This window comes from Balaenoptera acutorostrata, chromosome 13 (genome assembly GCF_949987535.1).
Source record: "Balaenoptera acutorostrata chromosome 13, mBalAcu1.1, whole genome shotgun sequence".
Lineage (NCBI taxonomy): Eukaryota > Metazoa > Chordata > Mammalia > Artiodactyla > Balaenopteridae > Balaenoptera > Balaenoptera acutorostrata.
The window spans coordinates 85,792,966-85,809,878 of NC_080076.1; the positions used below are offsets into that span (position 1 = coordinate 85,792,966).

Here is a 16,913-nt window from a genome sequence, read left to right on the forward strand (position 1 = left end):
AGGAACTTGGGGTTTGGGATGGTAAAAGGACATGCATAGGAAAAGGCCTGCATGCAGCTTCTACTCCGTATCGCCAGAAGCTTTTCTCCCCCAAACCAAAACGTCAGGAGAAAGGGCTTGGTTTTAGAATGAGCGGAAGACAAACATCTAGCTTATGGCTGTGTCCTTGAACTTCCCTGGGACTCAGTTTCCCTCCATGTAAAATGACTGATGTTGGGTTAGTTGATCTCCAAGGCACTGGGCTTGCTAACGGGGTCACTCTTTTTCCCCAGCATCCACCTGGGCACGAATTGGCTCTGGTCAATATAGCTTAGCTGCAGCTGAACACAAGGTTGAGGCCCCTGGCTTATCCTGGTAATTGTAGATTCGTGCGGAGTTGTCCTAAGGCACCGCGGGGAAGAAACCAGCCCGGAAGTCCTCCTTGTCGCTGGCCAGTCCATTTTACCTGCCAGGGTCATTTGTGAGGTGGCAGCACCTGGGCTGAGCCTGGGACTTACATCAGGAGTGGCTTAAACTCAACTCGTGGTTCTCGAACAGAAACCCCAGCGTGGGCCCCCTCACCTTATTTATGGCGAGGGCAACTTATCACTAGGAGAAAAGGTCTAAGAGCCCCTGTTGAAATGCTGATAAATAATCATCGAGCTTTTCCTGCGCCGAAAGCTGTTTCATAAGCAAGGTCGAATGTCTCTAGTGGTCACCCCAGGCACCTTTCCTCCCACCCTCGTTTTCCAGAGGGACGAAGGATAGGGAAGCGACGTCCTAGCTCGCGTATTTAAACCGGGCAGAGGGTCAGCACAGGTCCGCGTTTCTCAACACTTTCCAAGAGCACCTCGCGTCCCGAATCGGCGCCTTCAACTCGGAGAAGTCGGGAGCCCCACAGGAAACTTCCATTACTGCAGACGCTGCCACACACCCCGGGCAGCGGATGGGCTGCCGCGCTGGCTCCCCAGGAATGCGCTCCCTCCACGGCCGGCCGCCCCGCCCTCTCCCGGGGACCCCCCGGCACCTGCGGCCTCCGAGTAAGTGTCCGCGCGCACGTCCCCCGGCCCGCCTCCCCTCCGCGTGCCCGGAGCCGGGGGTCGCCGGGTGCCCCTCGCCGCCTCCCCGGGGAGCGGGGGGTCGCGGGCGCCTCCCCCGGGTGGACGGAGAGGCTCGCGGCGCTGCCCCGCGGCGGCAGCGGCGCCCGGAGGCCGCACTACCGGCGGCCGCGGCGGCGCTGCTCCCCCTGCTCGGTGCAGCTGCCGCCCGGCGCTTGCGCACTGGGCCCTGGGCGCGCGGCGGCACTAGGCTTTGTGTGTGTGTGTGTGTATGTGTGCGAGTGTGTGTGTGTCTGTGTGTGTGTGTGTGTGTGTCTGTGTGTGAGTGAGCGGGCGGGCGGGCGCGAGTGTGGCCGCCGCGGAGCGCGAGCAGGACCCGGCGGGCGCGCTCCCCCAGCCTCTCTCTCCCCGCCAGAACCATGTCGGGCAGGTCGGTTCGAGCCGAGACCAGGAGCCGGGCCAAAGATGATATCAAGAGGGTCATGGCGGCTATCGAGAAAGTGCGCAAATGGTAAGCGGAGGCGCCGGCTTGTTCTCTCGTTCGTTTGCAGGCTCGCGCCGCGGCCGCCCCGAACCCCGAGACCAGATACAAAAAGCCGGCGGGGCGCAGCGCTCCGGGCCGCCCGCGGGCCCGGGAGTTGGAGAGGGCGGGCGGCGCGTGAGCTGGGTCACCTGCGCGCGGCGGGGGCCGCGGCCGCTGCCCAGGTGCGCTCGCGCCTGTCGCCCACCTGGCGCGGCGGCGGCAGCCTGGAGGCGACGGGCGCCCCGAGCCGGGCGGTGGAGCGGCGGGCAGTCCCCGGCGCGGCGCTCGGCTCCCGGGAGGGGGGCTCGGGGCCGGCCCCAGAAGCCATTTCGTTTGTGCAAGTCACATGAAAGCGGCTTCCCGCGCGCCGGGGCCGCGATGCCGGCGGCAGGGGGGAGAGCGCGAGCTCCATTGTGCAGGCACCGAGCGGGCCGCAGCCGCCGTCTCCGTCTCCGTCTCCTACCCGCGCGCCCCGGGCGGCGCAGCGCCGGCCCCCGCGCCCTTGCCCGCGCCGGGCCTCCCTCTCTCTCTCCCTCCCTCCCTCCCTCCCCGGCCGGCTGGCTGGCTCGCTCGCTCGCTCCCCGCCTCCCAGGCCCGGCGCCCTCGAGTCTGCGGAGTTTGCAGAGCGCGAGCCGTTTAAATTTAGCGCTTTGGGCTGCCTGGAGCGAGGGTTCTTGGCGAGGAAGAAAGATGGGGGCGAGCGCGAGGAGGAAACGCCGGCGGCGGCCGCGGGGCCCGGGGCTCCGGGCGCCCCCCTCCCGCCCCGCTGTGCCCAGACCCGGGCGCGGGGGTCCGGGCGAGCGAATGTTGGGGGCCAGACCCCGGTCCTGGGCCGCGTCTGCCTGTCCGAACCCGGCAGCTCGCGTTTGTTTTGCGGAGAGAGCCGTTGTTTTTGTTCTCTGCGCGGGGGGCGAGGGGGACTCGGTGTCGGCTGTGCCGTTTCTCCAGCTCACATTAGATTCCGTCCGGCGTGGCCTGGTTGTAATTAATACGATGAACGTTTCCCCGGCCTCGTCCGGGTCTGTCTCGGAATCGGCCCGAGGGCCAGGCCCGAGGCGCGAGCCGATCGCCAGGTTGGGGCGGACTTGTTGAAAACTCCCAGCTCCCGGATTTCAACTTTATTATTTTTTTTCCCACGGCCTCACCAGGGTCAGGGAGGGAGAGGAGCCGCAGCGCTGTTCGAGTGTCAGCGCCCGCAGCCTCGTCCTGACTCTTTATTTAAAGCCTGCAAACCCCGCAGGCCCCGTGGCGGGCTCTGTTTATGTTTAGGGGTGTCATTCCTTGAGTAACGCCTCGCCTCGGTCCCTCAAAACCACTGGGGGCGAGCCTCCAGTCCAGCCGTGTCACAAGTTAGCTGTCCTTTCTGAGTCAAACCCAACAAAAAAGGCAAGAGGAAAATCAATAAAGTCCACGTGCTCCCGAGCCTCCTATGGAAAGGGCTGTCTGCAGATGGCCGGATGCCCGGCCGAGGGCTGGGTTTGGCTCTAGTGGGACAAAGAATTTTCAGAACCGTGAGAAGGGAAGGCCTTCCAAAGTTGAGATCCAAGTCTTCCCTGCCGTGGGAGCTCCCCTGGTGCGCAGGGCGCCCAGTGCCCGGACTGGAGCCATTTAAAAATGGCAGAAACAGCTGCAGGCCAAAATGCACACCGGAAAACAAGCCCACCACCCCCTCTCCTACGGGATTCCCAGAGGGAAGGCTGGAGTCGTCCCCTGCCTGAACGCCTGTGCAAAGAAAGAGCTGTTGTCTGGGCCTGAGTCCCTTCTGTCACCAGCCTGGAGGTGAGAAAGGGGTGGGGGCCAGCTGCCTTTCCGTGCTGCGGGAGGCTTGGCGGGGCCTTGCGCTCCAGGTTCCAGCCTGGCGGAGGCTCCTGCACCCTGACAGCTGCTCTGCTGGGAGGGCAGATGGAGCTGTGTGGGGTTTTCCACCCTGCCGGCCTCAGAGCAGCCGGCCTGGTGGCCCTCAGTGCTGCTCAGCACGCTGCCGGCCAGGCCTGTGTTTGGGGGGACGAGAGGAGAACGTGTCTCCCTCCCTTTTTTGTGTCTTGGGAAACTACGAGTCAAGTCCTCTAAAGACCTCAGGCTTTGGGATCTCATGGCTGGGCTTCCAGTGTGACCTTGGGCTAACCGCATAACTTCTCTAACCACGACAAGAGGCTCCTGTGCTACCTTCTCCCCTTCTGGAATAACATCATGTCTCGAAAAGCACTTATCCTGCACACAGGAGCAGTCATTAAATGCGGTCCTTACTGTGAGGTAGAAACTTGCATTTTGCTGATTTTTTTTTCTTTCTTTCTTTTTGTTTTTCTCCTGCCCATTCTAAGTAAAAAAAGACTTCGCCTTGTTTCCTGGGTTTCCCCAGCCCTGAGAAGCCAAATCTCACCCTCGCTGTGCCTTCAGAATGCGTCTTCCAGTCAGCCCTTGTGGTTTGGGGTTGTTTATTAACTGTGTGGCCACCAACCGTGCATTTCACCACTAGCTGGGACACTGGGTTGCCAGATTTAGCAAATTATGGGACACCCAGTTAAATTTGAATTTCAGATAAACAAAGAAATAATATTTTTAAATACTTCTTTTTTTCTTTTTTAGTCTAAGTATGTCCCATGCACTAACTGAGACATACTTATACTAAAAAAATTATTCGTCATTTATCTGAAATTCCAGTTGAACTCTGCATCCTGTTTTGTTTTGTTTTGTTTTGTTTTTTTAAATCCAGAATGGAGGTGCCTGGCATACCACTTAGCCTGTAAGCCTAGGGTGGTATTTCTTCTCAGTCCCAGGGACCCCTAAAAATTCCCCCTTCTGCCAGCCCTACCCTTCCCCTGCCCTGGAAAAAGCCAGCAGCCAGCCGTGGCCACCCTGTCGGTAGCTGCCGGCCGTTTCTCCTCCCCTTTCTGTGGCCCAACAAGGCAGGTTGGTGGAGTGAGAGGCAGCCAGAACACGAAGGAAGAACAAAATGGTGGGCTCCTTTTGGGGAAGCTGGGGCAGGGTTAGGAGGCCCGGTGTGGGCGGAGAAAAGCAGGGCAGGGGGAGTCCCTGGGCGGGAGGCAAAGGCTTGAGCCTCGAAGTAGGCTTAGGCCTGGGACCCCTGGATCCGTGGTCTGAAGGGTCCCTCGGTGGCTTGTGAAGACAGAGAGAGGCCTGTTCCCCAAGACTTCCCGCCCATCTCTGGGGGCAGGGGGAGGTTTGACTGTGCCTAGACCCTCACCTTGGTACTTCCAGGGGCACCCTTCTACCAGGCACAGGGCAGGTCAAGCGGGCCTGGGCCTAGTTAGGATGAGGCCAGCCGTAGCCAGGCCTCCTACGGCATCAAGGACTAGCCCTGGGAAGCGGATCGGAAGTGAGGGGTTCAGAGCCCCCTTTGAGGGAATCAGGTCACCCTGGCTGACTAGCCCTTCCTTGGACCTGACCTTGGGGGGACACTAGAAATTGCCCTCGGCCTAGAGAATCTGGGGAGAAGGGTGCTCATGGTTTACACAGGAGCCTGTGCTGGGGAGGAGCGTCTGGGGCTCTGTTCCTACAGCTGGGACCTCATTTGCTCCTGTTGTCCAGGAGCCCGAGCCTGGTGGGGAAGAGAGAGGCACTTAAGCCTGGCTGGTTACCAGGGGCCAGCGAGGCAGGAGGGCTCAGGCCGTGCCAGGGCAGCTTCGCGGCAAGGTTGGGCTGCGGCCTGGTGGTTGTGGTGAATCCGAGCCCAGTGCCTACAGGTGGTGAGACTTGGGGGATCCGAGGGAGACACAGGGCCCCATCTGGAGAGAGTCAGTGCTCCTCGGGGCATGTGGGCCCCTCGTGGCCAGAACGTGTTTTTGAGAGTGGCCAGGAATCTGGATTTTAATGTGGGGTCTGACTTCTTTTTTTTTTAAGTCTGGCAATTGATTCAAATTTTTAAAAGTACCACGCAGGCCAGGCAAAACACGCCTGTTGGCCACTTGTTTGCCACTGCAGATGTAATTAAGTACAGCTTAATACCTTCCTTTGGGGTTGGGGGGCTGTGTGTTCTAGGGTGATGGGTTTGGAGGTGGTGTTGGGAACTCTCAGCTGCTCTCTGGAGTACCTGTGTCATTTCCCGAGGCGCTGCCGGGCCGCTGGCTTGGTGACACACCCGGTGCTCCCTGGTCGTGTGTCCGAAGTACCGGTTACTCACTCAGTGACTCGCCCCTGAGCTCTGGGGCCTGTGTCTCCCTGGGTGGCTGCTGGCCGGACACCAGGCTGAGGTCGGGTTCTCAAGGCTCTTCCCTCTGTCCCATGGCCCCTCAACGCCCACACCTAGAAATGCAACTGGAGAACGGTTTCTGATCCCTGGGGTGAGTTGGGAACTCGGGCCAAGGGAGGCATCAGAACCTAGCTGTGTTCAGCTCAGAACCTGCAGGGCCTGTAACCTCTCTGGGAAGCACCTGCCACTTGACACGTTCATCTTGGCTCAGGTGTGGCCTGCGAAGCCCAGATCTGGCACACTTTTTGCCCTGAGAGGTGTCCTGTGTACTGCAAGTCAATTACTATTTTTTTTTTTTAAACACAATCAAGCCTTGGATTTGCTGACCTAGTGGGGCCCGGGCCAAGGAAGCCAGTTGAGGGGCTTGTGAGTAGTGAGTGCCTTTGGCCATTTGCGTGGGATTTGGGCGATTTGTGCTTCTTTGTCCAGCTTCTGTCACCGATGTGCTCTGTGGAGTCATTTCTTAGTTTTTCACGGGAGACAGAAGAGCAGGGGTCAGAGCCCGTGTCCAGTCCTGGTTCTGCCGTTGACGAGCTGTGTGACCATGAGCTACTGGTATAACTTCTCTGGGCCTCCCATTTCCCCATCTATAAAGTGGGGTGACAGTAGTCTCCCTCTCATAGGCCTGCTGGCAATTGTCGGGAGAGAGAGCATGTAAGTAAAGTGCTTGGCACGGAAGCCCTCAGCGCACAATGGCCATTATGATTGTTACTTTGTCACCAAGGTTGTTTCTTGGAATGTCTCTGTCCCTTCCAGGCACCTGCTGATTATTCAGCATGGAGGTGGGGAAAGACTGGGGTTGTGGATCGTCCATCCTGCCTCTGAGAGGCTGGGGACAGGTGGTGGTGACTTAGGTGCCTGACTTTATTTAATTCTCTCAGGGCTAAACGGGGCAGGGATGGGGCAGGGGAGGCTGCTCCAAAAAGCAGTGTGGCCTGGAGATTGGAACACTGGCTCTGGGGAGAATGACTCCACCGCCCCCTGCCTCAGTTTCTTTATCTGTCAAACAGGAAAAGCGACAGTTACTGCCACAAGAGGTTATGGGAAGATAGAGTGCGTACAGTGCTTAGAACACAGAAGGCACTAGAAATGGTCATAGTAGAATAAGGAAAAGCCAGGCCCTGGCTTCGGACTTTGGGACCCGAGCAGGCACAGTTTGGGGAGTGGAAGTGTCCGTGATTTGGGTCAGCTGGTTTTGAGTGTGCTTGGGCACCCGGAACCCCCAGTGGTGAAGGGGTGCCAGGTGGCGGTAACGTGTCCCACCAGCTTGGGAGGGCTACTTGCCCATGGAGGAGAGGACCCAAGGCCAAGGTCTTGGTGGGGAGGCTGGACGAGGCGCCCACAGCCACACGTAATTCTCAGCTCTGGTGGACCCCGTGTCGCTAACATTGCTGAGGACTCCCGGCTGCTATGCCACCTGCAGCAGGTGTACGTCTGGCTGTCCCGTCAAATCGTGGACTCCAGAGCCCAGCTCCCTGGTTGAAACCCCAGCTTTCCTTCTGGGGGGGCTCTCCCTTAGCCGTGGTGTCCTCAGGCACGTGGTCTCTGGCTGTCACACCTAGTGTTAGGGGCAGGAGGTGACAGGACCTGACTCGTAGGCTGCCAGAGGTCGAGGACCGAAGTTGGGAGGCTGTGGTGATATAGCTAGAGAAGGACGATGCTCGAAGCAGAGAGGTAGGGGGAGAGAGTGGTAATTACCATCATTACCATTAGTGGAGAGCAGTCACCCCCTTCCCTTCTCGTGGCTTGTGATCTGCTTCTCACCATCAACCTGCCTTTGGCCGCTGCGGGGCCCTGGGCACTGTGCCCCAGGAGTTTAGGATGCGGCTGGGGGTGGATTGGGGGCAGCTGTGCAGACGTTAGGAGCTGAGACCCTGGAACTGAAGCCTGTCTCCGAACCGAGGCATAGGGTCTCGGGGCAGGCAACCTCCCGGCCGCGGCTGCCCGCAGACGGGGCTGTGCTTCCCTGTCGCAGCCCCTCGGTTTCAGCATCTGGGGACTGCCCTTGGGGCCGAGGCCACTGGGCATCCAGGTTCCCCCCTGCTCTCCATTCCCCGGGGCTGATCTAACTGGCGTTTGCCCGGAAGAGCCTGGGGTGGTTACTCATGCTGTCGGCTCCTGCTTCCCTTCCCACGACCTCGGAGGCATTGACGGGGCAGGGTGAGCCCCTGGGTGCCCTTGGGGAAGACCCTCCCACCCCCACGGAGGAAATGCCCTGTTGGTCTGAAGCCCTCTCTGCTGCCCAGAGGGGCTCGGGTGGCCCAGTTCGCCGGCTCTGTGGGGTGAAGGCTGGAGGAACCGGGGCTGATTCTCTCCATCCAGAGGAATCATCCCAGTGGCAGCCCCGCCCTCCCCTCCAGTCTTACCAGGCGCTCTCTTCCAGGCACGAGGAAGCTGTCAACATGCTTTGTCTCACTCGCGGCAGCCTGGAGAGATTGACGACCCCATCTAGCGGATGGGGAAACCGAGGCTCAGGCTGGTGAAGTGACTTGCCCAGGGGCCCCCAGCCAGCAAGCGGCAGAGCTGGGATTCAAGCCCTCGTCTGTGTGATGCAGAGATGTTCTCTCAGCCCTGCCCAGAGCTGTCACCGTGTTGCAGCTGCTCCAAGGGAGTGCGGCCTGTGCCCCCACCGGCGTGAGCAGGGGCCTGCCCCCGAAGCCCCCTGGTAATGGGTTCTTCCTCGTCCTCTGCAGGGAGAAGAAGTGGGTGACTGTGGGTGACACATCCCTGCGAATCTACAAGTGGGTCCCTGTGACGGAGCCAAAGGTTGACGATGTGAGTATGTGGGGCCGGTCCCCTGGGGTGGGGCTGTCCATCCACACTCCCTCCCGTCACAGGGAGAGGGGGCTGTCCACGGCCACCCACCATGCGGGGACCCTGGGGCCAAGGCCACTTGGGCAGCAGAAGGACCCAGCTTAGGGCTGGAGAGGCTGCTGGACCTGTGTCTACCCCTCCCCCCATCATCCAGCCCCAGAGTTTGGCCCTCAGAGAGGTGGGAAATGTCCCCTGTAAGTCACCTCTTCGGGGCTGACAGCCCCATGGTTTGCCAGTGGGCACACTGCTTAGTGCAGAGGTATCCCCTCCCTGAGGCCCTGGGCACCATGGCTTTGCGGTGGGCGTGGCCGTACCTGCAGACGGGCAGACCCTCCCCCATCATTGTAGTGCCGTTCTTGGCACCTGACCATCTGCCAGGCATTACTTTGTGGAGTTGAGCTCTTTTTTTTTTTTTTTTTTTTACATTTATTTGTTATTATTATTATTTTTTTAAAATTTATTTTTATTTATTTATTTATTTTTAGCTGTGTTGGGTCTTCGTTTCGCGCGAGGGCTTCCTCTAGTTGCGGCAAGCGGGGGCCACTCTTCATCGCGGTGCGTGGGCCTCTCACTATCGCGGCCCCTCCCGTTGCGGGGCACAGGCTCCAGACGCGCAGGCTCAGTAGCTGTGGCTCACGGGCCTAGTTGCTCCGCGGCATGTGGGATCTTCCCAGACCAGGGCTCGAACCCATGTCCCCTGCATTAGCAGGCAGATTCTCAACCACTGCGCCACCAGGGAAGCCCTGGAGTTGAGCTCTTTATCCACTCTGGACAAGGGAGGACACAGGCTCAGAGAGGCGAAGCCGTTTCCCCAGAGTCACACAGCAAATGTCAGGTCTTCTGACTCCAAAGCACATACTCTCTCCACTCTTGGAGAGCCTTCTGGTGGTTGGAGCTGCAAGTTTGGTGCGGAGAAGCAGGGGCCATTGACGGGAGGGTTCCGGGAGGGGCGGTGACTGTGGCCACTAGGGGGAGCCCTGGTGGCTGTGCTCGATCTCAGGGAGGCTAGAAAAACGGATAGTTTTTCAGCTTGGTGGCTCCCAGGCCAGTTACCCTCAAAGACCCCCAGGTCAGCTGCTCTCATTTCCAGTCAGAATCCAGAATGGTCCCACTGACAGGCCTTTGCATGGGCTGTTCCTCCTGCCTGAGTGCCTTCCCTACTATGCAAGGATGGCTCAGCTCACACTGACCACATGCCTCCAGTCGTGACAGTGGGCATGATTGGTAGGTTTCTAGGGGCCATAAGGCGGGGCAGAGACTTCCCTGGCGGTCCAGTGGTTAGGATTCTACACTACCACTGCAGGGGGCACGGGTTCGATCCCTGGTCGGGGAACTAAGATCCTGCATGCTGTGCGGCGTGGCCAAAAAAAAACCAAAAAACAAAAAACCGCGGGATAAAGCCTCCCTCCACAGTCTCCAGTGACCTGCCCCACGAGTCCTGGGTCTCCTGGCAGGGCTGAGGATCCATTCTTGACCCTTTGATCCCATGCGGCCCCTGGGTGGGCCGGTGCTGGGCTGAGAACGTGGGGGCTTTTCATCCCTTCTGGTCCTTGCCTGGGCTGGTTCGTGGAGCCACCAGGGCTGCTTTCCCCAGAGGCACCGACATAGACTGTCCTGGCCTTTGGTGCCGGCCGTTCCGGAGGGAGAGCAGAGCGCAGCCAGCCAGCCTCCTCGAAGGCAGCTCCTGGCTCTTGCCCACGTCTGCGCCTTGCACATCATTAGGTGTTGTATAAACGCCGGTTGCATTTGAGAAGACGTGGTCCCTGCTCTCAAGGAATTTATAATCTTGTTGGGGGAAGATAATTATAGAATAGCATGAAACAGACATCAGGGAAGTGCCAAACGGATTGTGATGAAGGAGAGAACGTAATATATGGGCTGTCAGGAAGGACAGGGCAGCCTGGGGCTGGGCGAAGACCTCAAGATCTGGATTTGGACAGACTACCCCCAATTAACCTGTGATGCGAGACAGGTGACCCCACCTTGCTGGGTTGGTTCCCTCTTTTTTTTTTTTTTTTTTTTTTTTTATTTATTTTTTTGGTTCCCTCTTTTGTGCGGTGGAACAGTAACATCCGGCTCCTGGAGTTTCTGCAACAGAGCAAAGGTAGTATATCATATGGGAAGAACTTAGCTCAGCACAGCTGTGCAGACAGTGCTCGGATGCTAATTCGCTGTCATCTCTGAGCCAAGATGTACAATACTCCTCCCCCCTTTCTCTAGGGTGGTGGGTCCCACGCCTGGCTGAGCATTAGATCCCCTGGGAGTCACAACAAAATGCAGGTTCCTGGGCCTCACCCTGGATAGCTGAATCCGAATCTCTGATGGTTGTGGCCGGTAATCTGCAGTGGGAAGGGATAGCTTTTCACGTTCTTGTTTTTGGTTGGTTTTTTTTTTGGCCGTGCGGCATGTGGGATCTTAGTTCCCTGACCAGGGATCAAACCCACGCCCCCCTGCATTGGAAGCGTGGAGCCTTAACTACCTGACCGCCAACGGAACTCCCTCTTTTCTTGTTTTCAAACACCCAATAATGACGTGGTTACATCTTTTTTTTTTTTCTTCAGAACTCTTGAAAATTGTCTTCTCTTAAATAGGTAGAACATGTTACAAAATTCAATTGTTACTTTAAAACTCTTTTTTTTTTTTTTTAATAGGGTTTATTTATTTATTTATTTATTTATTTATTGGCTGTATTGGGTCTTCGTTTCTGTGCGAGGGCTTTCTCTAGTTGCAGCAAGTGGGGGCCACTCTTCATCGCGGTGCGCGGGCCTCTCACTATCGCGGCCTCTCCTGTTGTGGAGCACAGGCTCCAGACGCGCAGGCTCAGTAGTTGTGGCTCACGGGCGTAGTTGCTCCGCGGCATGTGGGATCTTCCCAGACCAGGGCTCGAACCTGTGTCCCCTGCACTGGCAGGCAGATTCCCAACCACTGCGCCACCAGGGAAGCCCCTAAAACTCTTTTTTAAAACGAAAACGATTCACATGCCATAAAATTCACTCTTTTAAAGTGTGCCAGTCAGTGTTGGTATATTTACAGTTGTGCAACCATCACCGCTGTAATTCCAGAACATTTTCATTACCCCGAAAACAAAACCTATGCCCTCCCCAAGATCCTGGAAACCACCAGTCTACTTTCTGTTTCTATAGGTTTGCATATTCTTCAAGTGTTACTTTTTTTTGCAGTCTTATCTTTTTATACATCTGCTTCCCATCCCCGCTGAACACCTCCAGCCCTATCCAGCTCTTTTCCTTGGAGACAACCAGTATTTGTTTATCCTTCCAGAGAGCTTGTGCATGCAAAAATACAAACACACGCTCATTTATGCTCTTCCTTTACCACCAGTGGCAGCATTCTGTTCACATGTTCCGCACCTTTCTTTTATACATCTTGGAGGTACTGAAATATTTTAATATGTGGATATTTCTGCGGATCCTTCCATATTAGTACAGGAAGAGCTTGTACTTGGACTCTGTTGCATCCCACTGCGTTGAGTGAATGTACTGTAATGTGTTTAACAAGGCTTTTACCAATGGACACAGGTTGTTTCCACACAATTCCAAAAATGGAAGCACGTACAAAAAACATCCCCTTGACCTTTCCCTCCTCCCCTGGGCTTTCCCTCCTCACCTGGTCCCCAGTGTCGGGCTGGAAGTCAGCTGACTGTCTTTGAGGAAGGCAGTCCCAGGGGCCTGAAGATAGTGGAAATGTGTGAGCTGTCTTTTCCATCCGTCACCTGGCAGCCCTGTACTGTACCTGCTTCGGGCAGGGTGACCATGGCCTTTTCCCCAGAGGAAATTCCCGCCAGCCAGGGTGTTTGCATGCCTGCGGGGCTGGCCGCAGAAGCAAGGCAGCCTTACCCCCAGCCCCCCAGCCCAGCCCCGGAAGCCTCCCCTCCACAGGGCTCCTTGATTCCAAAGCAGGTGAGGCTCCTTATGGGACGTGTTCACATGCGGGCCAGTGGAGCCCTCCAGAGCCCTGGGGGCTCCAGGATGAGTCAGCGGAATAAAATATTCACCCCGCTCCCCAGGGTCTCACTCGTGCGTGTGCACACACACACAGTTGGTGACTCGGTTTCTGCATCCTTTTTCTCCTCCAGAAAAACAAGAACAAGAAAAAGGGCAAAGATGAGAAGTGTGGCTCAGAGGTGACCACGCCAGAGAATAGCTCCTCCCCGGGAATGATGGACATGCACGGTGAGCTCCCGGCTGCCAGTGGCCAGCCGGGCCCCTCTCCTGCCCGCAGCACTTGGTTGTGTTTTTGTTTTACCAGCAGGTTTGTTCACATTCCAGTCGAGGGGTAGGAGGGCTGGGCAGGACCGGGAGGCTTCTGTGCCAAGGAGGAGGCTCAGCAGAGGAGAAGAAGCTGCTTTTCCCAGAGCAGCAAAGCCAAGAAGCATAAAATGAGCCAGAGACATTGAATAAGACCTCCTTCCCACCCAGTGACACAAATGTCACAGGACATGTTCTGTTAGTCCCATGTGCCCAGGAAGTTTTTTGGGGGAATCTTATCTTTTTCCCTCCTGGGCCTGACTTAGCATATCAATGACTCTTATTACCTATTTCCTATTTCGCTTGGGCTACTGGGAAGCTCTAACTGGATTTCTGACTTCAGAATCAGTGAATCAGTCTGGGACCCTGGGACCTGCCCTTCTACATCGACTGCCTAACTTCCTTTGCTGTCTTATTTCAAAAGTTGTAACCAGTGTCCCACTGATCAGATCCAGGCTGGTGACATGCTTTAGCCAGTCTGCAGTTGTTTTGATGCTGCTGGTGGGGTCTTTTTTTACCTTTTTATCTGAGAGGAAAGGCACAAATCGTAAGTGTGCGGCTCCAGGAGATGTTCACAAACTGCGCACACCTGTGTCACCAGCCCAGATCAGGACAGAAGGTTCCCGGCAATCCCCGTGGTGTCCCCTCCCAGTCATTCCCCTCCCCGCCATGGAAAACCACTACCTGACTTCTCACCTCAGAGATTTGAACCAGAAGTTTCTAAAAAACTGAGTTTCTGATATTTATAAATCAGAAAATCTGCATTTCTCCCATCCTTTGAGAAATCAGATCCGCCAGCCCTTGGGCATGTTCTTCCTCGAGGCCGCGGCCCGCTGGAGCAGGAGCAGCTGTCCCTGCGGGGAGAGCGTGGCCTCTCCAGGCCCACCAGGCTCACCTCCTGTTTTGTCCCCAGCCTGGCCCTGCCGGTCTATGAGCTCCCAGCACTTGCCTTTCTCTGTCTTGATCACAGTTTCAGTGTCTCTGTACTTCTGACCACCCAAGCCTTTTTGCGCAACAAGGTGATGTTAGATAGATAAACAAGTAAATCAAGAGGGAATATTGGTTGGATCTAGTTCCTAACCCTCCAGGTCCGGGGCTGTCTTACTCTGGGGGAAGGGAGGCCAGCAAACTTCCGCATTTGCCCAAACTGACTAGTCTGGAAAACAGTCACAAGCTCCAAGGGCAAGGAATCTTGCCTGTTGCTGAATTGGCTTCAGAGGAGCGAGCACAGGGGGGGTGTTCGCTGACAGTTAACGTGTCAAGAAAGTGTCACACACACACACACACACACCAACAACTGGCTGTATAATTGTAGTCGGGATGCATTTCATTTTCAGAAATAGGTATTTGAGTTGGGACGTACCCTGTCGCTCTGTCACTGGTCAGCAGCCCCACTCTCTGGGGACCGAGGAGGCCCCTGGCCTGGCTCAGTTTCAGTTAATTCATAGAATTACAGGTGAGAACCTTTTCGAGCAGAGGGCAGGATCCCACCTGGATTCTAATGTGACTCTCCTAGGATCTACCCGTCATGGCGCGATCCTGGGCTAGGTATTGAACACGTAGCCTTGGGGTGGTAATGCCTACTTCACAAGGTCGTTATGAATATTGAATAAGATAATCCCTTAAAGGCCTTGGCGTGTCAGTCACTAACATTTAAGAAGCCGTCACAGTGTGCCAAGCATCTTGCTAAGCCCGTTTTGGGCATTGCCTCATTTAATCCTGGTGACGAGCCAACTTTGTACAGGTGATGAAACTAAGGCTCAAGGAGGCTAAGTAACTTGTCCAGAGTTAGGAAGTTCATAAATGCCAGTGCTGGCATCTGCGGTCCTTTGGAGGAGGCAGAATTCAAGTTCATCGCCACTAGCCCAGACTTAACACCCCAGAAAAACCTAGAATACTGAGCAACCCAGGTCCCCGTCTCAGGAACCATGCTCACCTTCCATTTTAGTACATGTGCAGCCAAGAAAGACCAAGTCCGACTGCAGGGAGTGAAAGCTCAGGGAAAGCTATGGGCCTGGTTAGAGTTATCTGGAAGGCTACAGGCGGGAGGATGGGCACAGGAGGACATGAAGGGACAGGGCATCTGCATCCAGCTGTTTAGTCTCCAGGATCCACCTGAGGTCAGCCCAAGCATCAGGGTCACGTCGTTACCAGGTTACCAGGCAAGGCTCAGGGCAGCTGACTTGTTAAACATTAGCGCCTACTGTCCTTAATTAGCATGACCTAATGCTGGGACCCATAGGTTGAGCCTCTGCCTTCTGTGTTTCCAACACACACGGCCATGTATCTTGGCATAGGAAGGAGGCTGAGATTTTCTCGAAAGGTAAATCGAGGGAGTTTATATCTTTTTTTTTTTTTTTTTAAGTCCCAGAATTCACGAGAGGATGCTTTTGTGTAATGAGCGCCCCAGAGTACACTTAAAATAAGATGCAATTTACCAAGTCAGGGCTGCAGGGCTGCCTGCCGCTTCCTCACCAGGTTGAGGTAGAGGAAAGACTCGGGGTTTGGGGCTGGGCAGACCAGCCCGAGCCAGGGGCTCTGCTGCTGGGACTCAGTTTCCCCATCTGGGAGGTTGTTGAGATTAAACGAGGTGACTGTAAATGCCCTGGCCTGGTGCCCAGCATGTAGTAGGTGCCCTGGATGTGTCGATGTGCTTCTCGTTTTCTCTCCTCTCCTTCCTTCCCTGTCTCTGTTTCTTTCTTTCTCTCTCTCTCATTTTTACAAAAATGGCCTTGGTCCCAGGTGCACAGCATGGCCCAGAAAAGCAGGGTAACACCACGTGGGTATCCATGGTTCAAAATGACTCTTTGCTCGCTTCTTGGCCTTTCGGCTAAGATCAAGTGTAGTATCTGTTCTTATCAGTTTAATATCTGATATGTCCTCTATCCAAGGACAATATATTGAACGGATTTTTGGAGCAGGCAGTTGGAATAGGAGCTTGCTATGTGTGGATGTGTGTCCCCTCCACATGTCGACCTGGTATTGCAGTACCCCCAGGAATGGTGCACCCCCTTGGGGAATAACTCAGTATCCAAAGGCAAACTGTGGGGCCTTCCCTGGCGGTCCAGTGGTTAGGACTCGGCACTTTCACTGCTGAGGGCCCGGGTTTGATCCCTGGTCAGGGAACTAAGATCCCACAAGCCTCACGGTGCGGCCAAAAATAATAATAATAATAAAATAAAATGACTCTTTGTGCCCAAGAAAGGGTGTCCAGGGCAAGGGGGGGATGTGGCCCAGGATCCCCAGCTTGGCTCCCCAGCTCAACCCCTAATGCCCTTGCCCAGCTAACTTTCTTCCCCTTTCCTTTTTTATTATGAAAAAAAATGTCATAATAGAGAATAGTAGAGAGAATAGTATGATGAAACCCATATGCCTACCCACCTAGGCTTTCATAACGTTATGCCACATTTGCCTCATCTCTTTTTTTTAATGTGTTAAGTTTTTTAATTGAACTACAATTTACAAGTAAAAAAATGCACAGCTCTCGAGTGTAAAATTCAGGGAATTCTGACAATTGTATGCAACCCGTGCTAGAAGATTTTAAAGTACATTTCCCCACATCATGATACTTAAGTCTGTACCTAAACACTTCAGCACGCATCACTGATAAATGACATTTCTATCTACCCACTGTACCATTATCACTGCTAACAAAATTAATTCCTTACTTTTAAACTCCAGACTGTATTCAGATGCCCCATTTGTCCCCAAATGTCTCTCAGAGCTGGCACATTCACAACAGGGTGCAGATGAACTCCACACGTCATGCCTAGTTGTTAGGTCTCTTAAATTTCTTTAATCTGTAATACGGCAGTAATCTTCCCTGCTTCTCCTTTTATTTTTTTTTCTTTAGTTGCATTGACGTGTTGGAAAGCCTGGGCCGGTTGTCCTATAGAATATCCACTTTCTGTTGTGAACTTGTTGCTCTCTCTCTCTCTTTTATTTTGTATCGAGTGGAATTGGTCCAGAGCTGGATCAGATCCGATGAAACGGTTTGACAGTGCTGCCTTGTGGGACCACGCTTTGGCCTTTGCAGTGCTTCAGAGCCAGGCCCACAGGATGTC

At 55.3% G+C, this 16,913-nt stretch overlaps 1 protein-coding gene and 1 pseudogene across 4 annotated transcripts in view; both read left to right on the forward strand.

Moving 5' to 3' along the window:
• The first annotated feature begins 1,285 nt into the window (after positions 1-1,285).
• Positions 1,286-16,913, forward strand: part of BCL7A (BAF chromatin remodeling complex subunit BCL7A) — a 29,664-nt gene continuing 14,036 nt past the window's right edge. The window contains exons 1-3 of one of the 4 annotated variants that reach the window (XM_057527069.1): positions 1,286-1,548; positions 8,464-8,545; positions 12,678-12,774. In XM_057527069.1, the coding sequence (XP_057383052.1) occupies positions 1,457-1,548; positions 8,464-8,545; positions 12,678-12,774 (271 nt within the window). In that variant the 5' untranslated portion in view covers positions 1,286-1,456. Of the gene's footprint in view, positions 1,549-3,086; positions 3,340-8,463; positions 8,546-12,677; positions 12,775-16,913 lie in introns of those variants that run through there. The other 3 variants (XM_057527070.1, XM_007189564.2, XM_007189565.2) reach the window with 3 other exon arrangements.
• Positions 15,660-15,862, forward strand: LOC114238766 (U2 spliceosomal RNA; annotated as a pseudogene).